At 48.4% G+C, this 27,747-nt stretch overlaps 1 protein-coding gene across 2 annotated transcripts in view; it reads right to left on the bottom strand.

Moving 5' to 3' along the window:
* The window catches only part of LOC135812356 (ral GTPase-activating protein subunit alpha-1-like), a 54,143-nt gene extending 29,518 nt beyond the window's left edge, over positions 1-24,625 (bottom strand). The window contains exons 1-22 of one of the 2 annotated variants that reach the window (XM_065325736.1): positions 24,381-24,625; positions 24,101-24,220; positions 22,437-22,495; positions 21,747-21,804; positions 20,703-20,746; positions 19,556-19,715; positions 19,023-19,144; positions 17,517-17,646; positions 16,674-17,017; positions 15,641-15,715; positions 15,203-15,358; positions 14,380-14,547; positions 13,922-13,995; positions 13,062-13,311; positions 7,711-8,695; positions 7,211-7,315; positions 6,629-6,801; positions 6,100-6,201; positions 5,448-5,603; positions 4,005-4,130; positions 3,067-3,108; positions 1,948-2,070 (exon numbers count right to left, since the gene is read on the bottom strand). In XM_065325736.1, the coding sequence (XP_065181808.1) occupies positions 1,948-2,070; positions 3,067-3,108; positions 4,005-4,130; positions 5,448-5,603; positions 6,100-6,201; positions 6,629-6,801; positions 7,211-7,315; positions 7,711-8,695; positions 13,062-13,311; positions 13,922-13,995; positions 14,380-14,547; positions 15,203-15,358; positions 15,641-15,715; positions 16,674-17,017; positions 17,517-17,646; positions 19,023-19,144; positions 19,556-19,715; positions 20,703-20,746; positions 21,747-21,804; positions 22,437-22,495; positions 24,101-24,220; positions 24,381-24,492 (3,684 nt within the window). In that variant the 5' untranslated portion in view covers positions 24,493-24,625. The remainder of the gene's footprint in view (positions 1-1,947; positions 2,071-3,066; positions 3,109-4,004; positions 4,131-5,447; positions 5,604-6,099; positions 6,202-6,628; positions 6,802-7,210; positions 7,316-7,710; positions 8,696-13,061; positions 13,312-13,921; positions 13,996-14,379; positions 14,548-15,202; positions 15,359-15,640; positions 15,716-16,673; positions 17,018-17,516; positions 17,647-19,022; positions 19,145-19,555; positions 19,716-20,702; positions 20,747-21,746; positions 21,805-22,436; positions 22,496-24,100; positions 24,221-24,380) is intronic. The other variant, XM_065325742.1, reaches the window with a different exon arrangement.
* Positions 24,626-27,747: the final 3,122 nt, after the last annotated feature.

Below are 27,747 nucleotides of genomic sequence, written 5' to 3'. Positions count from 1 at the left end.
CCAGTCTCTTCGATGGCGTTCCGTTTTTCATCGTCGTCGCCTTTGCTCGTTGTAGTTGAGAAGCTGGAAGAGCAAATCAGCAGCTTGGCCGATACGGTAACTGACCGACTTGAACTCTCTGCAATGGCCACCGGCAGGCCGGTGCCCGTTCAGCTGAACACGGAAGGCAAAGGCACGACCGCGAGCGATGTGCCCCTGGCAGCCGCAACCACTTGCGCCGCAGTCTACAGAGCGCAGGGCACTGGGCAGACTATTCGCAGAGAGAATCGCTTGAAGTGCTGGGGCGTGAGACCTCTCAGTCGGGAAGTCAAGGAATCACGGTGGTACTTCTTTGGACACATACTGCACCTAGTTCATGTTGGACACCCCCGCAATGCTGACAACGAAGCAGTATTTCCATCAGGTGGCTGACACACATGGCTACAGGGGCCGGCCGCGGACTACGTTGCCAATGGTGCTGGAGGCCGACCCGAGGCGGGTCACAGAGGGCTGTGTAGTCACCGGCCAAGATCTGCAACACATCAGAGGCGTAGCAATGGACCGCACCCGTTGGAGGCAGCATGTTCAGAGGGACTGTAACTGATTTGCAGCGCTACTGCCATACCACTACTACTTTAAGGACGTCATTAGCGGATCGTCAGGAATGCAAGCTGGAATGTTACACTATTGTTATTATTATCTCCGGCTTATTACCAGTATTCCATTTGTGATTACTCTCTTGCTATTCGGATATGCCCTGGCCTCCTCCATCTGTCCGTCTACCTCTGTCCGTCTCTCAGTTTCTATGTCAGCATTCACCATTCTCTTTCCCTTTTTTGAACAGCGCTTCGATCTTCATTGCTTTTCTTCAATGCATAATTATATTATTTATTCTTTCAAACTCTCATTACCCTTGGTCTCTTTCGGCCTGGTGATGGGGTACTTACCTCATGGCCTCATGGCAATGTTAATGAAATAAAGCCAATGCCATAATAAGCACATGCTGAATTTCATGTATTCGGCGCAAGCCGAATACACGGCTAAGATTCGCTGAGGACAGTGATTAGTTGAGTTTCCGTTTGTCGGTGGTGCTTCTTGCTCAGTCGTGGTTGAGCTTGCCTTTGTGCTCTCTCCTTGATTCTCCGCATTCGGTCGTACAGTAAAACCTGCCAAGGCGACCACCTGTCCCAGAAGACCATCGCAACCAGCACAAGTGGATGCTATGTCCAGTCAAATGACCCTGGATAAGCAGACCACCTGGTAACAGAGACCATGTTGTGATGGTCCCTTGAGCGGGCGTCTTTAGACAGGTTTCACTGTAGTTGAGTTCGTTGTTTGTTCTGTTGCTTCTTACAATTCTCGCCGAGTCGCTACCACTACAGTGTATTTAGAACCTGAAGAGCAATCCGTAACCTCAGGAGATCAAAGGCGCCGTTTCATCTATTTTATAAACATAATGACTAGGGGTGAAACGATTAGTTCGAATATTCGAGTATTCGTTCGAAAATCTCAAACGAGCGAGTATTCGAAATTTTGCACTCGATCGTTTTTTTTTTTTTTTTTTTTTTTTTTTTTTTTTTTTTTTAGTACTGGGCTTTTATTTTTCAAAAACTTCTGTTGTACTGCTCATCGACTGGTATGCATGCATTATTCGTGCCTTTTAGTCAGTATTTTATGACTTGGACGATGCGATCACCACCGCAAGTAACGTTATTTTTTGTTTTGAGATAATGAAAGTACTGGTGAAAATCGTTACTTTACACTCTGTACAAGACGTTGGCGACTTTTGTTCTATGTTCACAGATAATTTCTTCCGAATTGCTCGAGAACTCACAAATCTAGCGCTTTTGAATTTCGATAAAATACTCGAAATAATCGGATACTCGATCGAATATTATGAATGAGTGATCGATTGGTCAAAATAGATACTCGTTTCACCCCTAATAATGACGCAAGCCATCCACCTACCTTCAAGCCTTCAAGAGTGGGCACCTCTTCCGTGCACTCCATCGGCTGAACAGTCATCTGCGGGAAGGCGTACGCGTAGTGCAGTAAGGAACCAAGCACCGTCAATGCTTCTCGCCGTGGTCTCTACACGTACACACGCACACACGCACACACACACACACACACGCACACACACACACGCACACACACACACACACACACACACACGCGCGCATGTATGTACATACACGCACACACACACACACACACACACACACACACACACACACACACACACACACACACACACACACACACACACACACACACACACACACACACACACACACACACACACACACACACACACACACACTCACCGCAGAAGCAGACAGCGCCAGTCAGCCATGCGCATGGACAACACACTGGCATACGGGTAGCTACATGGCAGGCAAGCATGCTCAATGCGTACAATCAGAATTCATGATTATTCGTTTAACAAGATACCAGTACACTCTGTTAGCAATTAGAGACTAAGAATTTTAAACAAGGGAACGAAGCCAGCACTGGCCCAGCAGATAAACTGTCGGTTGTGTTGGACTGCTATCGGTTGGCTAGGAACCCATGCAGCTATTTGCGCCTATGCTGCCGCGGGGGTAGAGAACAGCGTGCTGCGTTACTGCCCGAACTTCAACTTCAACTTACTGGATTGCCGTTACGATTAGCTGGGCAAGCTGAATCCGGCCTAATGCTCTGCAGCAATCAGGTCTTGTCCATGACAATGATTAGAATGTTTTAACCATTATAAACACTGCATTCATGAGCTCATGAGTTTAAGACGTGTGCATCCGAGCATGCATATCACATTCAGAACGTCCTAAAGTGAAAGTCGCATCGTGAATCACGGGGGAATGCATGTAAAGTCTGCAATACGAAATTGACTGAATTAGAGTTATTACCAGTATTAATTGGTTGCGTATTACGTGAGTGAATGTGAGAACTGCATACTGCATGCAAACTATAATTATAACGAACATGCTCTCACATATTCACATGTTATCAAACAGGTGGCGGATTATTTTAAAATTTAGTTCTGTATTATTAAACTTGTAAGGAAAGTCACGTGTTAAGTCAACTCACTGCCTTTACACTCTTCAAGTTAACGGAAACGCGGGAGCGCTGCTGCACAGAGCGAACAACACCACCAGGGCAATGTCTTAGCAACAGCGCATCACACCGGCAAGCTTGACAACCTGAGACATGATACAGTGATGCTACAACATACAGGTACTGTAAATCAATTACATGTCGTGTGGTCGTTTTAATTCCGTAAGGTTCCCGCCAGATACAATTTTTTTTAAACACACACTAAAATCGTTTCGTCACATTTACAGCACAACACAGCACAGCACAACACTCATATGCACATAGTAGCCCCCCCCCCCCGATCGACAACATTTTAATGAAACTTGAATGGCAAGGAAATCTTCTTTTTCTCAGTTCACTTATATTATTCGCTTGCCGTACATGAAACTGTAAAAAAAAACACAACCGGTTCAAGGGCAGTAAACGGCTATTATTTACATTAAGTCTCATTTTGCAGTTAGGACTTTAAAAATATTAGGTGGCCCTGAGCCATTAGGACAACAGCATCACATAATATTGCTCTGCTAGAGCGATTTGCATTGCAAGACATTAGATTCAATAGAAATAGCTTGCATGCACTCGTATACATGGCAATGCATTGCGACGCTCGCTGTGTTTCCCACCCCTAGATCACTCTGACTGCGATGCGTCGAGCCAATTTAGAAATGCTCTGCTGTTCACTAGGCCTCGTTGCGACCTGTTCGGCCAGTGACTCTCGAGCTCTGCTGAGCAGACCTAATGAGGTCACAGCTAATGATTACCTGTTCGAAGATTGCGTAGCAATGCATTGCACTTCTAAAATTCAATATCTTGCAGCATGACATGATCCTAGAAAGACACACCATCTAACCAACACCGTTGAATGGTGCACAATCAGATGACGCTCTGCAGCACGTCTCAGCAGCAGCAATGGAGGAGGCATGGCCACTTACTGCCGAATCATTGCTGGTCAGGATTTTCTCCGCCGCTGTCAGGAAGTCCAGCATGAGGACAGTGACTCCCGGCAGATCGACAGCAAAGATGGTGGAGGCATTCCAGATTACACAGTCCATGAGATCCTGCAATACACATGCCGCACATATCACCAGTTTCACCAAAATGTCAGAGACAGAAATTAGCAACAAAAAAACAGAGTTGCACTGGCTCGGCATGCTTGATACCTAAACACAAATTTCATACAAGTGCTTCAGTAGATACAGCACATTCAAGAGCATAGTGAAACCTGTTTTTAGTGACCACCCGGTCTATGCTGTACAGGATGCCCCGGTCTTTGTAGACAGGTGGTCTTTCAACACAGGTTCTAATGCATGTAGCAACATGGCACACATGATGCAATGACAGGTCTCATAAAACAGGTGATCTCTCAAAGCAGGTTCAAATGTACAGTCAACTTCGCTTATAACGACATTCGGCGGGGCATCAAAAAAGTGTCCTTATTCGCGAAGTGTCCTTAGGCCACCCTTTCTTTTTTCGTTGTTTAACGTCCGCGCCCGCGTACCTTTTTGCCTCCGACCGGAAAAAAAAAAACAAGAAAGTAGTAGTACCAATAATATGCGAAGTTGTAAATACATGATTGTGTAGTTTCACAGTGTGCCGATCATGACCTTAAACTTATAATCTTGCCTCTCGGGCATGCCTTTGTCTTGTGTTCTTTTTCTTTTTTTGTTGGCTTTTAAATATCGTACGGTGTGTGTCCTAGTAAAAATCCAGATGTAATGAATTCATGACATGCTAACTCCATGCTATGTACAATGTCATGTACCTGTTTTGTTGGATTCATCAGGCATGTGCTCCAATGTACCATCAAAGAGTGTTGTTCTATGCCTGCAAGTGCCGTTAGACCCAGAAATATTGTGTATATCACATGCTTTACTGGTCAAAATGTTTGATTGGGGTTTCCAGTTTTTGGAATGGGCTTTTGTTTTTTTTCCGCCCTCCCGCGTACCTTTTCGCGAAAAAAAGGACGTTAAACAATGAATTAACAAAGGGTGGCCTTATACCCGAAGTCTCATTATATGTATAACAGTTGGAAGGGACTTTGCTCTGGGCATGGAAATGCTGTCGTTATTCGCGAATTGTCGTTGTATCCGCAGTCGTTATTAGCGAAGTTGACTGTAAGTAATTCGAGTAGCAATAATTATGGTCCAGGTGGTGAACTGACTGGTATCATAATCTTGAAGACAGGGGTCGCTCCAATGATCACAATGCTTGCGAAACATAGGTCATGTGTACTGTATGCATGTGATGGCGGGGACAAAAGCTCAGCAAGGTCACTACAGAAGTAGAAGCTTCATGCATCAGCCACAAATCACCAGCCTAGAACACTACCTCTACCACTATATACCAACAATGTCAACACAGTGCAGACGAATCACCTTGTCCTGTGACTTGAGAGCCGTGTGCAGAAGTCGGTACGCATGCGACAAGAAGTCGACGGGCAGCGGTCGATCGTAACGCTCTAGCAGCATGCGGCAGAGCAGCTGATACGCGCGCAGCTGTCCCTCCTTGAACTTAGGCCCGAGCACACAGGCCTGCATGAAACCAAGTCAAAACACACAACAACATCACCAGCTACCCTACAAATAAGGTGGAAAAACTTTATTGCTACTACTCGAGTTTCATGCTTGTGCAATAATCATTCACAGCTACTCTATACATACAGAATGATATTTCAATCTAGGTCATTAGCAGGAATACCTTACAAAACACTTGAACACAGCAAGCTACACATAATTCATAGAGTACCATGCGCACATTGAATCTACAGCACACTACTCTGCAACGTATAGGTGGATTAGCTCCGTTCTGACGAGCATTGAGCACTCTCTTGCCAGCCAGAGGATGTCTCTATAGCATTTCCAACTGCACATTACCAAGCAATTGCCACCCCGTGCACACACAAAAACCTGTACAGCATCACAACTAATCCAGAGTTAGCGAACTATACAAGTACACCACAAGTACACTATAGCATTAGCACCACACTAACTCCTTGTCCAGCGGCGTATCACCCTCCCAGAAACCTACCTCAAACACCCAAGAAGCAAACACCAACAGTGGAGGTTCGTAGTTGGCGGTCTCTTCACGGAGCGCCTCGCTTTCCACTGGCTCCCCATCCCGGTTACGGATCTACACAAGGTAAGACAAAGGAGAAGACTCAGCTCAACGCACCTATGAAATCAGGGGATGGCCCACGCCTGGTAAAAAACAAACAATGAGGAGCTACAGTGAGAAAAAGACAGTGATAAAGGACCATCAGTGAAAAGGTATATAATTATAATAGAATTAGAACTGGAAAAAAAAAACAGAAGGAAAAGGGTAATACATGTAGATGGGAGAGCCACAGAAAGAGCGGAAACTCAACTCAATGGTTGCCGAATTTGTAATAAGCCAACAAAGAGAGTGGCGCGTAAACTGTACACCGCAAGCCTGTGGACACAAGGATTACATTCATCAGAGGCAAGTCCTCTACACTACAACCTACGCAGGAATGTTAAAATACTTCAAGGACATTGCAGACCTGTCCAGTAGAGAACTGCATCTCCGGAGAACTTACGCGTAACAGATCCTCCCAGAATTCCGCAAGAGAGCTGATCGCCTTGGCATGCAGCATGGGGTCCGGGATGCGATTCGGATCTCCAAGAATGCCCAGAGAGCGCCGCCATAGTACAGCAGCTGATGCAGGCGTCCAACCTCGCCTTGAGCCACCGGCAAGCACTTCTAAGTGCCCTGGACATAGAACAACAACACCAACGTGCAAAGAGTTCGGACGCGACACGTAGCATACCTGCATGTCAAAGAACCTTGGAGAACTCTCTTGACTTAGGCTAAGGCCCGTGGTGAATCCATAAAATAATAGTATACGAATACAAACTCCAATTAGGGGATAATCCTGTCAAAGACAGGAGTGGACTTTCCAGGTGAGATTTAGGCCTGTTGCACGTATACATGTATGGGACTCTGCACCTGCCAATCACGGACAGAATAAGCACAATGAGAATAATGAATTCTTGAACGTGTGCACCTGCCGGCATTCATTGACCAATCTGCTGGATATACGTCCAGGTGGCTATGCACTGTCCGGGTGGCTATGCAATGTTCGGGTGGCTATGCAATGTCCAGAGCTAATTGCCCTTACTGCTTTCCTCATCCTCATCGATCGGACCGGTTGTGGAGGTGCTGCCACCAGAAAATAATTGCTTGGCCTCCAGACTGTTCATGGTGTTGGCACGTCCACGACGTACTGCATTACAACGACGACGACGAAAACGACAACAACAGCAGCAACGGAAACAAAACAAATGAGATGGCATGATATGCAGTGCATCCGCATTCCCATACACTGACGAGTATCTGCTTACACAAACAGTGTCTGAGACAAAGATAGAACTACTGCGGTCTACAAGGACTAGCCAATGAAATCTAGTGAAATCTAATCATGGGTGCAAGCAGTCCCGGACGCCTTGCAGCTATGCAACCCAGCTCAAGCTCAGTTCACACTCCCCCTGCATCGCTAGTCGTGAGTGGCCGGCTTTCCCTGGCCAGTTCACTAGAATACACATGTGCATAATGTTACGCAATCATGAACAAAGATACGCACAGTATGGTATGCTGCAATCAATCTATATAAGCTCATACCAGGCGGGAGGTCATCATCAAAGTCGCTATCCTTGACGACTGGTGTTGCCGATCCGGATTCCGTCGCGTTGCCTTCCTCAGAGGTCGGCGACTCATCCATTGGGGACTTGTCGTCACCTTCTTGCAGCAGCTTTTCGGCCATGCCAAACTGCGCGTCTTCGGCCGAGGACGAGTACTGGTGGTGGATCTTGTCGGTTGTGCTGTCGCTATCGCCAATCTCACTGCCGCTACCACACGACGTCGACAAGCCATCCTCACTGCTACTGCCAATGGTTATCCGGTCCTTGTCCTTATCTGGACTATCGTCAATGCTATATTCCTGGACACTGACAGCGCTCTCGACGTGCTCCATTCCTTCCGGCTCCTCATCCAGGTCGTCGTCAATCGGCACCTTGTTCAGGCTGTCTCCATCGCGTAGTGGCGACGAGAGATCCACTGACGGTGCTTTCATGCCGCCGATCAGCTTGGGCATGTTGTCGCCGCCCTTGAGAGCGTCCGGCTCGGAGCCGTGCAGGCGGCGCGCATTGGCACGGGCGGCGCGTAAGCTGGCAGTGGTCGTGGTGGATGGCGTCAGGCTGCCGGTGTGTGAGCGAATGTCTCCACCACCACCACCACCACCGCCACTCTCAGAGGCCTCCTCCAAGGCCGGCATACTGGCGGTGGCGGGCTTTGCCACGATCGGATCGCCTTTGAACTGCTCCAGGCTGGAGCTGATGGAGTGGTCGCGAGTGTGACCCAAGACACGAGGGTGAGGACCGGATCCAGTGCGGGTACCACCACCACCACCACCGCCGCCACCACCACTGCCACCTCTCCCAGACTTTGTCGCCGTTGCGCCGCCACCGGGAGTGCCGTCAAGCGGGCTGTTTCCGGTGCCGGGTCGCCTACCTGGCCGATTCGCCCGTGTGTGCGCCTTGCTGCTCTGCGACAAGCAGATGCCATAGACATACTGGCCAAGAAGGCGTGTCATCATTTTCATGATATGCTGTGCAAGTTTGAAAGAAAGAAAAAAGAAAAGAAAAAACCCCACGAGAAACACAGCCACAGCATGTCAGGAAACTACAGACAGATCGCTTCCAAAGTGACCTGATGACAGACTTCTCGTAACGCCTAAGTAAATTACCTCGTAGAGCATCGTTCTGTATACCGTACTTGCATAGCATCAGCATCAAGCATGATTCCCACAAAACTGATCAAACGGATAAAGAGTCCTGACAACAGCAATACTGTAAAAGCCATATATATAACGAAGTGCTAACTCTAACGAGTTAACGAGGAGAAAACTGTCGTTAAAATAGAAATCGTTATACAGAAATCGACACATATACTGTGCTATTGAGCGTTGAGAATGAGTGAGAATCGTTACCTTTGGTACACGTAAACTAGTCAATTTTGGGAAATCGTTATATATGCGCCTCGTTAGAATAATGGCTTTTACAGTACCAAGAGTATAGTAAAACCTGCCTCAGAAGACCACCTGCCTCAGAAGACCACCTGCCTCAGAAGACCACCTGCCTCAGAAGACCACCTGCCTCAGAAGACCACTGGAATCAAGACCAAGGGATGCTATTTGCAGCCAAACGACCCTGGATAAGGAGACCACCTGGCAACAGAGACCACATTTTGCAGGTCTCATGAGCGGTCGTCTTAGACAGGTTTCACCGTACATAACCTTCAAGAGTACGCAACTGCCTGTACAACCTCTGTCCAGTGCTGCGACGGCAGAACTTCACATCACGTGACATGGTTCGATATACTGGCAGGGGCATCGAAGCCGGTGCAACAGGTGCGGCCAAAGCCGCATCAATAATTTTATCCTGTGACTTTGAAGTACAGTCAGACCTCGCTTATCCGGTCCTCGTTTATCCGGATCCCTCACCATCCGGAAGAAAATCGTTGGTTACCGATTTACAGCAGTTGCAGTGCATACACAGGATGTGTGTTCGACTATCCGGTTCCCTTGCCTATTCGGAATTTTTTGTGGAAAACGGATGCGTGCGGTTATGCGAGGTCTGACTGTAATGAAGTATGGGCTATTGGGGCCAAAATTTCCTAAAATTCTCCCAGAGGACTCTGTATTCAGCATACACAGTGTACGACGCTGAGAGGGTCGTTTGTGCAGGTGTCGTACTTTTGCGCACATCTTTCTCTCTAGCTCTGGAAGTGGTGGTTTCCCGGGGTCTTCCGGTGGTCTTGGTCGGGTTTTCTTTCGGTTGCTCTCCCAAGGTTATTTACTCCTCTGCATGTATTCTTGTAACAATATTCCCATGTAACCAATTGGCTGTGGCTGTGACGATGAAATAGTGCACTAGTAGTATGCAGTGATCCGGTTACAACGTGGTGCCGAAACCCGGGAATCTTACGGGATATTTAGGTGGTTTTGCAGAGGAGGAGTAGTGCCATGGCATCGATGAAGATCGACAATTTTCTGAAGCCATTCGGCGGTAGACCCGGTCAGAGCTGGGAGCAGTTCTGGGAAAGTTTCAGGTCCTCGCGAACATCCAAGGTTGGGATGACGAGGCGAAGCAGATGAAGAACTTTCCTTTGTTTCTGGATGGCGACGCATTCCTGGTGTTTAGTAGGATGACGGCCGACGACAGAAAAAAGAACGACAAGATGATGCAGGTTATGATCCAGTCGTTCAGCATGACGAAATCGGCCGCGTACAAATGCGTTTGTTGGCCGTCGACTCAAGATAGACGAGTCTGCTGATGCGTATGTGGCAGATCTTCAGCGCCTGGCCACTCTCTCTGGCCACACGGTCACCGGAGATGAAGACGCCATGATCGTCGCACAGCTGGTGGCTGGCCTTTTTCCTACCTTCTCGCGCGAGCTGCGCCTGTCAATGGCTGGGAAAGACCTGAAGATCAGTAGCTAACTGGATATATTCAGAGCGCTGAGATCCGCCAGTGATGACGCTGACACCCACCATGCAACCAGCGTCTCAGCGGCAGCAGCCGGTGGAGCACAGTACCAGAGTGCCCCTCCGAAGAAGTCGCTGATGTGTTTTCGGTGCAACGAGGTGGGACACATGCGCAAGCATTGCCCGAGCGCGAACCGTCCCGGCAAGCCACAGCAGTCAGGCTATGGCAAAGGTGGTCGGTGGATCACATGTTTCTTTTGTGACCAGGACGGGCACACCAAGGCCGAATGCCCTGAGCAGTTCACCGACACGAACGTGACGACATCACCAAGCTAGAGAGACTACGAAGGTAGCAACATGATTTCGTTGAGTATTTTTTAGACAGCTGTATCTTAAACGAGTCGAACGTGAAGCTTTCTATCTTTTTTTCGGATCGAAGAAAATCCGCCATGGATGTTGGCTGTACGTTCGTGTCGGTGAACTGCGTCAGCGGTCAAGGAGTTTCACTTTGTGACAGAGTACTTGTTGGACCAGTGAAAGAAATGTGCATGTTCAATGAACTCTTTTATATACTTGTTGCTCGTCATGTTGGTGATACCGCCTGCAGCCAGGTCGTGGAACGGCGTTCCTTCCTCGACTTGCAAAAGGGAGAATCATCTAGCCAGCTAGTCCAGTGCCCATCGGAGACTCCAGTTGAGATGGCGAAGTCATTCGACTGCAACCCTGTGAAATACGTTCTTTTCACCGCTGCGCCCCGTCTTAGTACCGGACGCTACCCATCGGCTTTTAATCGGCTGATGGAAGGTAGTCAGACATGCTTTCCCAAAAGCAGACTGGCAGATAAACTTCCCCGGCCGGCGGGGAAAAGTCTGCCGTTCGACGAATGTCTATTTAACGACCTAGTTGATTGCGTGGACAAGAGAAAAAGTGAGGTGGTCGGAGGTGTCTTTGGACGGTGGGCGCCAGTTCTTATCAGTTCTCTCATGAGCATTGCTTTAGGTGATGGACACAGTGGTCACTTCAAAGAGAGACATACACCGCTACCCCAAGCACTGCAGCAGTTTCATGGGTACAACACTCCAGCTGCTACCAAGCACAAGCGTGCATCTCTGGGCGTTGAGAAGCTTTGTATGCACGTGCATCATGATCGCGGAGCTGGTCGAGAAAGCTCGTGACTTCCATACAAGAGCAATGAGAAGAGACGTTCTCCAGCGTTGGCAAATGGCTTTCTAGAGCGGCAAGGCCCCAGCAGCAGCTTTGAAAGCAATCTACTCAGAGCTCACGGGTGATAGCAGCACGTTGACAAATGCCCAAGAGAAGGAAACCTGTGAGAAACTGCGGAGGAAACCCGTGAGAAACTGCGGAGGAAAGTTGTATTTCTCGCCGGCCGAGCGCAGCGAGATAGGCGAGAAATGATTTCTCGCGAAATATTTTCAGTTGCAAATATGGCATCTGGTGTGTTCTTTGTTGTCGCTTCTTTTCCTGACTTCTTCAGTCAGTTTTGAGTCTCACCAGTGTCCCTGCCCTCCCACCCTTTATTTCTGTGCATATTATCAATGCTTTTTATCACTGTTTGCCGTGATGTGCTTGCCATGCCTACATGATGCCTAATCGCCACTGGGGATATACACCCGGTTTTTTCCCTCACAAATGCGTCCGTCGGCGCGAGGGTTTTTTCCCGGCTGGCTCGGTCCAGGAAAATTAATCTGACGGTCCCAAGTGGTTCTGCATCATAGCCTATTTCTGCTATCCACTGGCATGCCTATTCTATCTGAGACACTCTGTTCTCAGTCCTTGCTTGCTTCCATACCTCACTCGTTATCCGGTTCACATCTGGCTGCGGCCAACTACCCTTCACTCTGTGTGTTGTCGCTATTGCTGTCTATTTCTCTGTGTATGCCAGTATATGTGGAGCGAGAACCAGTGAGAAACTGCGGAGGAAACCCGTGAGAAACTGCGGAGGAAACCCGGGAGAAACTGCGGAGGAAACCCGTGAGAAACTGCGGAGGAAACCCGGGAGAAACTGCGGAGGAAACCCGGGAGAAACTGCAGAGGAAACCCGTGAGAAACTGCGGAGGACACACTGTGTTGACAGCAGTGTTCCTCACTACAACCAGTGCGTCCTGCGCCGTGTTACCCGCTCTTCTCTTCAAACATATACCAAGGTCACGGTGTTGTTGTTACTCAGACTTTGTGGAATGATTGCGCAACCGTTAAACAATCATCAGACAGCAGATGGTTCCATTAATTTAGTGCATGAACATTTGAGTAACAAACAACACCCTAGCCTTCGTCAACCGTTTCATTGTGCAGCACTTGCTCACACATAGCATTCCCTTTAGTCCTCCATTACCTCGAACATGTACCATCATAAAAACAGACAGAATGGTTGATCAGCAGATGACTGCCCCCCCCCCCCCCCCTATAAACCTGACCTCAATACAAAAGTTGATCAGCAGGTGACTGCGCCCAGAACATACCAACATACCTTCCATTGCTCTACCACGGCTGGCCAGTGGGTCAGAGAGGTGAGCAGACGCAGTACGTCGTCCCAGAGCGATGTGGCAACGCTCACCGACAAGCTGGCGTTCATCCACAGCACGAACACGGTCTTGACCAGGTCACTGCCGACACGCATGGCCAGCTGCTGGGGCATTGTGTTGCTCTCCACGGACGGTGGTTTGGACGTGCCAAGTACGTGCTTGGTGATTTGCAGCAAGGTGGACAGCAGATGTGCCCTGTTCAAGCAGACAACGTACACAACACATTAGGGAATACTAGCCAGAAAGGGGCAGGACCGCCGGAAGCAGTTTTCAATTGGTCAGGTCGTACCAGAGTCTTTCATACTTTGTGTCAAATATGGCGGGGGCATATGCCCTCCTGAGCGGTAAACATGCGTTGGTAGCCACAAAGTTGGTCCGGTGTTAACCTGACCAACTGGACCGGTTTAGGCAGGTCTGAGGGGGCAGGGGAGGGGAGGGAGTAGTCATTCGTCTCACCTCTCCTAGGTGGCCACCCCTTTTTCTTGAAGCTTTACGGAGTCCGTGTCCCATTTCCCAATACTCCACTATGGTCGGGAATGTCTGCAAGTAGCATTGCTAGCGCTGTAGGCTGGCGACCCGACCAGATTCGGACATACCGCACAGCCATGACCATCATGCCATAGTGCACTGGAACACAATGCACCTTCTTATTTCCCAATGCTCCACTGCGGTCAGAAACGTCTGCAATTGGCAGCACCGTAGGCTGGCGACCCAACCAATTACGGTGCAACCATGACCACTATGCCGTAGTGCCCTGGAACACACAGTGGACCTTAGCCAAGGTGCTGCTGATGCTGTGGCTTACCAGGTATCTCGGTCCATGAGTGACTTCATTGCCACCGTCTGATACAGCCTTATGACTTGGCCACACGCCTCGACCTGATTGGGGACAGCAGCACGCCAAAGCACCACACAGCACATTATGACCAGTCCATTTACGAAAGCAGATCTGAGCACTTCCTGGAGTCGATGCATGCAGTCTGAATGTCCAGGTTGTCTCGAAGTGGCGCTCATAAAATCACAATTCTCTGAGCAAGGGGAAAACAACTGAACATCCCCACCCGAGAAAGAAAGCACGGCCTATGCTAGGTCAGGCAGCACCTGCCTATCTCTACATGCGGGTTTCAACTCCAAAACATCATAACAATGCAGGTTGGGTGTCAGCAAAATAGAATTTGGCCAGCCAGGCATGTGATTTTCAAGTTCTTGGACCGTCTCACCTTGACTGTCGCACTACAAATGCAGCAAAAGCCACATGCATACCTGTTCATGAAGGGTCTGATGCTCTGGCTCAGCCAGGAAGACGATAGCAGCCTCGGTGATGAACAGGCGCAGATTCGCCTGAAGGCCAACACGCACATCGGATGACACCGGGTGCTCGCCCTTGTGCGCGTAAGTTGTGAAGCGACGTCTGCTCATCGCCTTGGGCTCCTGAGCAAGCAAGAATAGCATGAAAATAAGGAACAAGGATTAGAAGTACAGGTAGACATTCTTTTCATTTCATTTGATTGACTTCCCAAAGGCAAATGGATGCATATCGCGGGAAGCTCAAGGGTGAAGATACATGCACATGTATTTTCAAAATGGAAACACTGAAGCCGAGGAGAGTTCTAAAGGAGATGACACCATACAAAGTATTTCTACTAGCAATAGACTTAAGTGATCCTAAACAAACAAACAAACAAACTGGGTAAATATCACACCGTGTAGTAGTGCAGACCCGTTAGGGGTTCACAACATGCCGGAAAACAAATACAAGCTCCTGTACATGCACACAGTGTAACCAGGTGATGCCAGAGGCTTACACACACACACACACACACACACACGCACACGCACACACACACACATACGCATGCACACACACACACACACACACACACACACACACACACACACACACACAGAATGGTCAGAAGAATTGCCACGCAGATGTATGCGACACGCAAATAGAAGCGCATGCCCACACGTGCATGTGGACGCGATACGAATGAACGTGTACACTGGGTAAGTCCCTGGAGCAGCACTGGCTGTGTACGTGTACCAGCAGTGCGGTGTAGAGGTGCAGATAACACACAAGACATACCGTGGGTGACATGGGCGATGTGGGTGACGTAGGTGGTGACATCGTCGCTGTCTCCTCTCCGGGCGGGCTGAACAGCTGTGGTTCGCTGTGACGCTTCACAAGCATGTGGGTGGGCCGCACACGCTCTTGCATGAACTCCGGACGCTTACTGACATCCTGCATAACAGAACACAAACACACCGTGTACGCCCGTCGCAAGAGAAGCACGCAAATCTGCAAATGCACTGGATGTCCACCCACAGGTTTTCTCTTATAGCAACAATAGCAGACAAGATCTGAATGAAATGTGTGCGCGTGCGCACACACACATGCGCGCGCGCGCGCGCGAGCGCACCAACCCTCCCCCCCCCCCCCCCCCCCCCCCACACACACACAACCATGCACGCACGCACGCATGCATGCATACCCGCACACGCACGCACACACCGCGCGCCTTACCAACGCCAGCCAGTCCTGAATCAGCAAGATGACCATCTCCATTGTCGACAGGTAGATGAATGGCAGCCGGAATGTCTACATCGGAAAACGGATGCACAAACAGTGAAATATCAGTACAAGCATAAAGCACCAAGGAAAGAACACACCTACAAGAGCAAAAGGGGAAATTTTGATTTTTCGTTGCTATCAGGTTCACTTTCTCCGTGGTGAGCTGATGAGTCCACAGAGGACGAAACAGCATGCTGTCCGCAGATCGAGTAACTACAAGAGCATTGCTGTGCTGAGGACCTAGCACAGCAAGTACACATGTGCACTGCCGGTCATTGGAACGTCTTGAAAAAAGATGCCATATAGCATATGGACATTGGAGGTGCGTTGAACTAAAGTTTCACAAGAAACTCCGTATGTGAAAGTACCAAGGCCAAGCAGTAGGCACTGGGAACATTAGATCAATACCATCTCTCTCCCCCAGATTCTCTCTCTCACTTAGACTCTCTCTCTCTCTCTCTCTCTCTCTCTCTCTCTCTCTCTCTCTCACTTAGACTCTCTCTCTCTCTCTCTCTCTCTCACTTAGACTCTCTCTCTCTCTCTCTCTCTCTCTCTCTCTCTCTCTCTCTCTCTCTCTCTCTCTCTCTCTCTCACTTAGACTCTCTCTCTCTCTCTCTCTCTCTCTCTCTCTCTCTCTCTCTCTCTCACTTAGACTCTCTCTCTCTCTCTCTCCCAAAGTTGGTACGCAAGCACGCACACACACACACACACGCGCGCACACGCACACACACACACACACACTACTACTACTACTACTACTACTATGTACAACTGCCACAAAATGGCCACGTCACTCCCAGAAGCGGGAGACAACAGCGAGAAAGGAAAAGAAACAAGGAGAGTAATTGAGGTGAAAGGGGACCGTTCTACACACAGCTAGTGCACACACACACACACACACACACACACACACACACACACACACACACACACACACACACACACACACACACACACACTCCACGACAAATCCCTCCAGACCTACCTTGCGCAGCATCTCGTGAAGCAGAATGACATTCTCCTGTGAACCGTACACCGTGCTGCAGAGCATGGCAATGTCATTCTGGACTTGATCCTCGTGCTCTTTCGTCACCCACCATGATGACTGCTCCTTTCCGGACTCGGAGATGTTACTGGCTGACGTGGAGGCCAGCGAAGTCGAGCTCTGCGTCGAAGCAATGGTGGGAACGCCAATGCTGAGGCTTGCTCGATTTGGCGAAATCCACTGAACCAGCCAGTTGATGATTCTCTCACGAACACGATCGTACACGGGCCCCGAGACGTCAAACTCAAAGTTCAGTGATGACGCCTCGGTGTCGAATACGATACCTAGCAACATGACACACGTACAAAGTTAATCACATTTTTCGTTATTGGTTCACCCTTTTAATTCTTACCTCGCCCCCTCTTCGACTTGTATATTCCAGTTTCCTGTTTTGGAGCCCTGCTCCCAGTCCCGTGCCATCTTCACACTTATACTTACAAGACGACGAGATAACTACATTTGGAAAGATGTTATCGACATGACGACAAAACACAACTGGACATGACGAACTCAAGATGAAGACTGCTTTTCACACCACAGCAACATGACCAGTGCGTGCCAACATGACCAGTGCGTGCAGAGTATCTCAGTTATCAGCTTCATGTCCTGTTCAATTTTGTCCCGACTACAAAATTTAATTAACTTTCGTCCAGGGAAAATCGTTCTTTCGCTTGAGTTTCGCTATGCAAGATGCAAGTCAATTCAGATCACAATAGCTATCATGACTTAGCGTACCGTGTCATGGTGACCCTAGCCGTCACGGTGTGCCATGGACAAACTTACGCTCCGTGTATGGCCCGCGGTGCTTCTGCGCGCTGGGAAACAGCACGAACAGGTAGTGCTTCTTGAACAGGTGGAAGAGAACATCGAAGCCGCACTGCTTTTTGCTGCCGTCCCAAACCAACCGGTGCACCTGGAGCAGCGATACACACATATCAACATCAGGACTACCGGTTAGCAACTAGCATTGGAATATACTAGCCTGCGAGTGTCGATAATGGATGGGCAGTTACAGTTCATGTGAAGAAAGCCACACACAGACGACCCAATCACGTCCATCCCTGGTGCTTCAGTATACCGTATACCGTACTGGCAATATATGTTGCCGCAGTGAGGCCATGAAGCGTTACATTGGCACATGTTTGCCGCACGCAGGGCGTTACATGCAAAGTCGCACAGGAGCCGTTACACAGGTTTCTATATTGCCGCAGTCCTTTTTTTGCTATTGCCGCATCACTTTTTTTGGTATTGCCGCATCATTTTTTTGCTTTTGCCACATCATTTTTTTCTTTTCATCCACATTGAAGGCACAGAAATTCAGTTGCTATCCAACTGTTACAAACCCGACGGCAAAGGGCGACAACGATATCAATAGAAGACTGTATATTTTAACTATCAGAGTGATCTGTTCACAAAAAGATCATCAAAAGGAAAGTGACATAGGGGAAGAGCGCTTCCTCCAAAAACTACTTTTCACCACGCGGTACACGTGCTTTCACAGTTTTCAGCCTTTTTTTGCAGTGCAAACTGCAATGAAAAGATCGCCGCACCCCGCCGGACGCGCGTTACGAACTCAACGAAAATTTGTCGCACTAGCCTGGTCGCGCGTTACGCCGCACCCCCCCCCCCCCCCCCCCCCCCCTGCGTTACGCGGCAACATATATTGCCAGTACGGTAATAGACCCGGTCTTTGTTTTTTGAAGAGGGTTGGACCCCGGTCTCTTATTTGGGCATGGTCCATTATTTGAGCACGGTCCACTATATTTTCGTCGGCACATCGTTGGAAATGGTGGGTATAAATTCTATATAATGACGTGTTAAAAACCCACCATTTCCAGCGATGTGCCGATGAAAATAATAGTGGACCGTGCTCAAATAACGAAAGAAAGCACTAGCCACTACAAATATTGTAGTTACGCAACCTAAAATCGCGTCCTTTTTTGATCCACCGCGTGCTTTCTTTGTGCGCATGCGCAAAGCGATGAACTCAAATAAGAGACCGGGTCTCTTATTCGGGCATGGTCTACTATTTTTCCGCGAGGCCTCTAGGAGGGTCTACTATTTGAGCATGGTCTATTATTCGAGCATGGTCCATTAATCGAGGAAATACGGTATGCTGTAGACACATATCATGTGACGCTGTATCTATGGGTCACAAGATGTTGGTCATGTTGGTTCCACATCCAATGATCATGCTCTACACAAATTCAGTCACATCACAAAAGCTGTGAAACCACTCTATGCACTATAGGCCGCCATCAGCATCAGCACAAGCATCGGCATATGTACCTGAGAGGTCAAGCACTCCAGTAGACACTCCATCATCTCCATGGTCGGGTCTTCAATCGGCCGCGGCCCGTCGGCGTTGATCGGCAGTATGGGTACATTGTACTCCGGGCCGTTGACCCAAGCTGTATATGCACAATTATCATAATGACACATACACACACACACACACACACACACACACACACACACACACACACACACACACACACACACACACACACACGCGCACACGCGCACACACGCACACGCACACACCAGCATGCACAGCCATGCAAGAATAAGAATGTACATTCTAGACCCGAGAGGACCCACCGCCAAAAGCACCGGTAGTACCAATTGCGATGTATGCTTGGTATAGTACTTGTCTAGTTGATGATGTTATGATGACGTCTTGGTAATAATGATGATGTAATGATGGCATAGTGATGATGTAATGGTGGATGTGAACAGTACACGCGTTACTACTAGTCTAGCTAATGGTAGAGTTGTGGATGGGAACAGTACAGTTCACGCGGGATACGATTAGCACTCACACACTGCACTCCTATCTGCTGAAGCATCCTCGTCGGGCTTGGACGACTTGGGAGGGAACTCAGGAACCGCCGTGGCCAACAGGTTCTCGGCAAACGGTGTGATGTTGTCGCGCAGACTTTGCAGCCACAGAAGCAGAAACTGCAAGCCGAGCTTGCGAATCTACGCAAGAGATACAATAGCACAACCAGTCAACCACACATGTTTGTGACGAGTTTGGAGCGGCAATTTATACTTGAAACAGTAGTAGTGAAAAATAACAGCAAGAAAATATACCGTAATGTCGCGTGCATAAGCCGGATTTGTGCATAAGCCTGTCTCGTGTAGAAGCATGAAATCTGCAACAGCTTTTCGCGTACAAGCCTGTCGCATGCATAAGCCGGGCCAGTACACGAGACGCGCCACGTGTGTAAGCCGGGCTACTACGCAAGACTGGTGAGCGCGCCTTTTACATGTTCATGTTTGCATGGTACCGTACACTTGCGAAAAAAAAGAAAAAAAAATCCCGTTGGAAAATGTTGGTTTTGACGTCCAAAAGTCAGCAGTTTGCGCATACAAGCCTGGTCATTGAGTGGTGCTTGTCATATAAGCCTGTCTCGTGTATAAGCCTGTCTTGTGTACAAGCCTGACTCCATCACCGGCTTATAGGCATATAAGCCCCGGCTAATGCACGCGACATTACGGTAGGTGATTCACTTGGCATCTGACCAGGTTCATATTGAGCGGCAAACCACTGGAAACAGTGCTTGTGACACCACTCAGCACAGAGCCACAGACCCCACCTCGAATGATGACGTAATGATGATGTAATGATGACGTCTTGGTAATAATGATGATGTAATGCTGGCATAGTGATGTGATATTGACAATAGCATGCACACGTAACGGCTTGGAAGCTAGGACTGGAGGTGACGGTAAACAATCTCACCCTAACGCGAGGGGTGTAAACGTGTGCATCATAACGCAGAGTGTTTCGAGCCTGGTTGTCAGTAAAGTGAGGCATGACTTGTTCAGTTACACTCAGAAATTAGTAACTCATTTGTGTGTGGTGGGGGTAACTAAAATTATGTGAAACGCAATCAGACACCAGTGAAAACGATAACAAAGCAGCAGTACAACTGAATACGACATGTGGATTAGTGTACCTACCCGTAGCTGGTTTTGCGGATGCAACAGTTTGCACAAAATTGTTCCTGTGGAGAACATGGCGAACACAAGACGCAGCAGCAGCACATTGTGAATGATCCGTGCTAATCGTTTACCCTGATACTGCTTGAATACAATGCCTCGAGTCCACGTGCAGCCGTTGCGGAAGGCACGAGTGTGTGTGTGAGCATGTGTGCATCGATGACGGGCACATACAGTACACGTGTGCATGTGAGTATGCATGCATCAGCATACATGCGTGTACGAGAGTACGCGTGCAACTACTTGAATACGGCCATAGACACGTGTGCATGTGAGTACGCAGGCATCAGCAGTAATACGGTTATCTATCATGTGAGCTCAGCATCAGACTGGGAGGTGACAATCATCAGCAGCAAAACGGGATGTGCCGCTGCTTCTGAAAGATCATTCACAGTGTGATACTGTACATGTACGGTGGTGGTGGACATACAGGCCATTCACCGTGTGATACGGTATAGTGGTGGACATACAGGCCATTCACCGTGTGATACGGTATAGTGGTGGACATACAGGCCATTCACCGTGTGATACGGTATAGTGGTGGACATACAGGCCATTCACCGTGTGATACGATCTAGTGGTGGACATACAGGCCATTCACCGTGTGATACGGTCTAGTGGTGGACATACAGGCCATTCACCGTGTGATACGGTATAGTGGTGGACAAACAGGCCATTCACCGTGTGATACGATATAGTGGTGGACATACAGGCCATTCACCGTGTGATACGGTATAGTGGTGGCCATACAGGCCATTCACCGTGTGATACGGTATAGTGGTGGCCAAACAGGCCATTCACAGTGTGATACGGTATAGTGGTGGACACACAGGCCATTCACCGTGTGATACGATATAGTGGTGGACATACAGGCCATTCACCGTGTGATACGGTATAGTGGTGGACATACAGGCCATTCACCGTGTGATACGGTATAGTGGTGGCCAAACAGGCCATTCACCGTGTGATACTGTGATGGTGGTGGTGGTGGACACATGGGCTTACCGATGCTGTTGCACTGCCACTTCTGAAAGAGCAGCTCGGGCGTGAACACCAGAATAGTCTGAACGCGGCACAACACACACACACACACACACACACACACACACACACACACACACACACACACACACACACACATACACATACACAAAACCGGGAACACATTCCTGGAGTGTGAACGCTGCCATGGCCACACTAAACACTACCTACTACCCACACCACTGCACACTACACAGTGACCGCTGCAGTATGAAATGCTGCATCATACGTCAATATCCTAGATACTATCACCAGGCAAACAGAGCACATTGTCATGCTGCCGAATTGCACCAGTGGGCGACATACAATGCGACTGCAGGGCGTACATGCTATTGTGTGCTGGGGAGTGGTTCGTCCAATTTTTTCTAACTTCTAAGCCAATGGCGGCAAGTTAGCACGCCATGTTATCAGGGTTTCAAGCACGTACTGCTAGCTCAGTCGCCACCGGTAAAACAACTTGCCTTTTTGCTACACACACACACACACACACACACACACACACACACACACACACACACACACACACACACACACACACACATACGCATGCACGCACGCACCAAAAAGTCCAGATTGCATCACAGAGTCCGCATTGCAAATGAGCACTGTCATGCCCGACAAGCCATTCACGCAGTGTGTCGCGATTAGACCTACCTCAAGAATAGGGAGGATTACTTCAAAGAGTTCCTCACGTCCACCTCTCGGATGTCCAACTGAAGCATTGACAAAAAAAGCCCATACCAATAGCCAGCAGTTTTTTAGTATCATCCTACAACAAAACGCCTTAACTTTCGCCAGTGCTCACACTCCTACAGATGGGGAAAGGTCAGCTTGGCTGGCTCTAACACAAGCCGCAGACTTTTCTTTCCAGTGAGGCACTGGTATATGGAACATGTGCAAGTAATAGTCCTTATAAAATATAAAAAGGTTTTTGGTTTGCGCCTCGGAGAAGTGTTGGAGCTAGGTGTAAGGTCGTCGAATGTCCCAGCACTCCTTGTCAGTGTTGTGCCATTTTGTCGCACTCGCTGACTGCATATGATCTGGTTACGTTGGCGGACAGTTAGTCATAACTCGTAACATTGTGTTCTTCTCTTTTTTTCCTATAAAAACCTGCACTTTTTATAGCGGAGGTACCTTACAGTGGAATCCAGTGACACCCAGGGCCAGTGTGGGCAGCTCGCAAGATTGCTCTATGCCGCCAGAGTGAAGAGCAGTCTATACATGGATATAGGAGACAAGGGGCTGTTTGCTGGAACTTAATGCTTCCAGCACTGGGCAGCATTGACCACATTCCACTCATATGACCCTCAACTGATAATCAGACACATACGAGTGAAAACCTGTTTTTTCTTGGCTTGGGTGGGGGGGGGGGGGTGGCAAGAGCTGACAGCTTAGGCAGCTAAGTATCACCGTTCAACCATGCAGTGGAGTGCTCGGGTGATGTCCTATTTCCCCACGGCACCCCCAGTAACTACCGATTTCCCCGAATATAAGTCGCACCTTTTTACACTGAAATAAAAAAAAGGGGGGATGCAACATACAATCGAGCGTGACTTACTACTGAAGTCAATATATCAAATCAATATTGCTCAAACCTGAAAATGGGGGTGCGACTTATAATCGAGTGTGACTTATATTCGGGAAATACGGTATGGATGTTGTGTAGCATATCACCGTGTAGCACTATGCACAATACGGTCATTTGTGTTTCGCAATGGTGAGATGCAGGACTCTGGTCCTGGAGAGCTTTGCGGCGCCACAACCGGGAGTCGCAAAACTCTCATGCCCCACGATCCCCAGTCAAATGAGATTCGGGCACTCCAGCCAATAGGCTACCAATAGTACCATTGGGCGCCTGGCGCTGAGATAAAAGCCGTGATCATACGCGACTAGGAAAAGAAATACCACACACATCATATTGTAGGCAATTGGAAAAATGTTCAATTGTGACAGGTTGATGAGTTGGGGTAATTTTACCAGGCCCAACTACCTTGTGTGCTCTGCATGAGGGGCATTTGCACAGCGACAAAGTGCCTCCCACACACCAAGGCACTTGCTAGAGCGCCAATTTCTACGCCCCTTCTAACCGTGACAAAAACATTATTATCATTTTGACGCGCAGACATGTCAATCTCGTTATCACACAGAAAAAAACAAGTGTCACTAGGACGCCGCGACACCGGCCACCCCACAACATCCGCACGCTATGTATAACGGCCGAATGAGCGTTCCTAATTGAAACAATCTGATCACACACATTGGTTCCAGAAGTCCCTCCAACTCAACTGTGAATATGTGTAGTGAGAATGTTAACGTACCTTTTCCTCCCTTGCCCGTGGTCTCCGCTGTGAAGGCGTCGTGGAACACTTGAAAAACCTGGTAATAATTCTGCGAGAAGAATTCTTTGGTCGCTTGGTCATTCTGCTTTTCCAAATTTCCTGCACACGAAGAACGCGCGTGCACATACACATATCGTGAGGGGCCAAGCAGCAGGCAGTGCGCAAGTCTCCTTGCAACGTAAGTCACAGCAACATCTCTCCAACAACAAAGTAAACAACAAAGTGATAACTGTTAACGATTCTGTTCTTCTTCGACTACCTTTTATCGCTATAGCTAGATGTTTGAGCCTCTTGGGTAATGTATTCTGCGGGTTGCGGAACTTGTCGACCGACGCCTTCGTCGCGTCTTGAGCTGGCTTCCTATGAAACATTGCTGTCTCCAAACAGTAACTGTCGCTGAATTAGCGACATCACATGGAGAGCGAGACAATTATGTCCAAACTCACAGGTAACTACTTACTACTACTTCACTTGGATCCTCAAAAGTCTACAGTGTGGTGCGCGTGTCGACCCGTCTGTGCTCGGTGGCTAGTCGCTGTTTGTACGATTACTAGATTTTCGCGATTTTTCACTTGTTCAGCGGCAAATAAACAGCACGCGCACGGACGCTTGCATAACCATTACTGGCATTAGTACAGCTCGTAGTGACGCAAGTATGATCTAGTACGTGCACATAGCTGCTATGCTAGCGCTAGCGCTACACCATCATCATGATCATGTAGACTACACTCTACTACTAGTACTGAGTACTAGTCTCTACAGTCATGATCAGATTATTGACATGAACATGATATTTGGCGCTTTTGACTTGTGCGTAGATCTACATGTACACGACGTGCAGCAAGCCGTATTTGTACAACACAGAGTCAGTCAGTCGCGGCCTTGGTTTGTCAGCAGAGGATTCTGAGACTGAGAGGAAGTAGAGAAAACTACTTGAGATAAGAGGAAATCAGTACACAAAACTGACATCCAACAACGAACAAAACTGAATATCATGACAAAAGACAAAAGACTCCCTACAATTTTATGTACAATCATGTAGTATAATGAGGGTCCAACTGGGTCCAGACCCCATACGGTTCAAATGGTTGCAAGACCGGGGCTCTGCCAACCAACTGATGATGGTTGTAGTCAGGAGAACTGTTTTCAACCCAGTGTGTCCTCCGATCTGCCTTGTAACATGCTGTCAACCGACAAACATAATAAATTTATGTCCAACGCATGCATCACTTGACCTTCAGCTCTCAGTTCAAGCACAACTGGGATGTGGACCACAACCCCCCCCCCCCCCCCCCCCGCAATAAGGGCCCAGGCCCAGGGTCCCAGCTAGCCGGAACACATACAAAATGTAACTCACACTCTGAGAGGGGGGGGGGGGGGGGAGGTACCATGGGATACATGGGGGTATGTACTCTTGGTATTACTAGAGACTGTTCGCACCAGGGAGTCGTATAAACTGGGTTTATACGACTTCCTGGTTCGCACTATCAGGCAAGTACATGTACGAGTACAAGCTCGGGTTGAAAGCTCATTCCTTATCTGGGTTTGAGGATGTGTAAAAGTTCTTTAGAAAACCCTCGTACCTACACTTCATTCGGCGGCTGCTCCGAGTGGGATTCGTCTCGTTCTCGTCACGTCGCGATGTGTGAACGGTCTCTAGAGTAAACAAAGACACCACACTGTATACAGTGTGTTGTCTTTGTTTCAGTCTTGTCAGCAACGGTTCATGTTTGTGCATAGACTCACATACAAAAAATTATTTCCGGCATCCCATACGATATCTTAAGAACATTGTTCACCCTCACCACATATCCAACAAGAAGATTTACCCAAAGACCAACCAAGCCCCGATCTCGCAAACATGTAAAGAGCACCACCTCCTGTAGCTGGGGTACGTTGCCCGGGAAGGACCAGACGCAGCCTCTTACAAGGCACTGCAGCTAGCCCTCAATACTTCGGACATCAAGCGGCCCCATAGACGACCCCACAAGAGATGGGTCGACAACATCTCAGAAGACCTCAAGCCTCTGAATGTGCCGTTTTAGGAATGCCTCAACAATATGCAACCTGTTCATATTACTATTATTTTTATCCCATATGCCATACGGCTGCACCCACTCTCCACTTACATGTATGACTGTTGTGCTCTTTGTGCCATATTTAGGGGACTAGGGGGGGGGGGGTGCAACCCTGTCACAGGCCTGTATGTTGAGAGTGTGTGTGTACACTCAGGTGCACATTCTGAAGTCAGTGATACATGACTGTACCGGTACTCTTGGTACTACATACTGTAGTGCTGCGTATAAAAGCAGGATCTGTATAAAAGCAGGATCTGTATAAAAGCAGGATCTGTATAAAAGCAGGACCTGTATAAAAGCAGGACCTGTATAAAAGCAGGACCTGTATAGAAGCATGACTCGAATAGAAGCCGATTTTTCGAAGCGCGCCGTGACACAGAAGCATGATTTGAATAGAAGCCGCTCTCTGCAAAGACATGTGCAAGTACTTGCACAGTACATACATGGCAGTATGCACTGCACAGTGTACACTGATGATGTTGACATAGAAGCATGTTTTGAATAGAAGCATGGTTTGAATAGAAGCATAACTTGAATAGAAGCATGGTTTGAATAGAAGCATGGTTTGAATAGAAGCATGGTTTGAACCCCGGCTTATACGGTCGTAAGCACCTGCTTTTATACGCGGCATTACGGTAGGCAAAATAAGGCAAAAAATGGGGACAATTGGGTTGGCTGGTGGTACATGGTCACCACACCACAGATGTGCGAGCTGGCACTGCGCCCCTGGACAGGAGGGAAAGGCATCAGCTGTCTTGACCCGACGGTCACCAGACCGGGTCTGGCAACTCACACAGGCCTACATAGGTAGTACATTGTAGCAGGACTGAGTGTCACTCGTTTCCCTCGGGCACAACATAGGCCAGTGTTATAGGGCTAGTGTCTCGGGACATTCTCAGTATCATCACCACCACCATCGGGAGGCTCCCATCCTCCCAGATGACGCCTTGTGGGTTACAGCTTAGATGTACAGTCAAGCGTTAGTTGGCCAAACACATTGAGCACAGAACGGCCTGTTGAAATGGGTCATTGACTCAATAATTGAGACACATTGGACCAGTAACTTATATTCCATAGCCCTTGGCCACACGTTGTGCATTTACAATGCTTTCGATGTGATGAGTTATTTTGCCATCAAGAGTATGTATTTACAGAGGGTTAAAGGGGCGAATCCAGAGATCTCTACACTTGCAGGGGGGTTCCAGTTTAGCCAAAACTGAATAGCTGATACATGTAGACGATGATGGTTTCCAGCAGGACATTTGCGAAATTTAGGGGTGCCGTGGAAGCCCCTAAATTTCGATGCTGTAACCAGTTTGCCAACCATGCACCCTCCGGGCAGAGCAAGGTGTAATTGAGGCATGTTCAGTACACATCATGCAATCAATCTCACTCGAGGTGCGTGGGTCATTGATGTGTGATTTTCGTTGTGATGCAGACCTGGACTGTGAGTGGAGGATACAGTAACCATGGCTATGATGCGCTTACAACACATCTACTGATTCCTTTTATAAGGATAAAATAAACCGGAGATTGTGAACTCAGAAA

The sequence above is a fragment of the Sycon ciliatum genome, chromosome 1 (assembly GCF_964019385.1).
Source record: "Sycon ciliatum chromosome 1, ocSycCili1.1, whole genome shotgun sequence".
In the NCBI taxonomy this organism is placed as follows: Eukaryota; Metazoa; Porifera; class Calcarea; order Leucosolenida; family Sycettidae; genus Sycon; species Sycon ciliatum.
The sequence above is the reverse complement of the archived record's forward strand: the minus strand, read 5'-3'. Positions and strand labels throughout refer to the sequence as shown.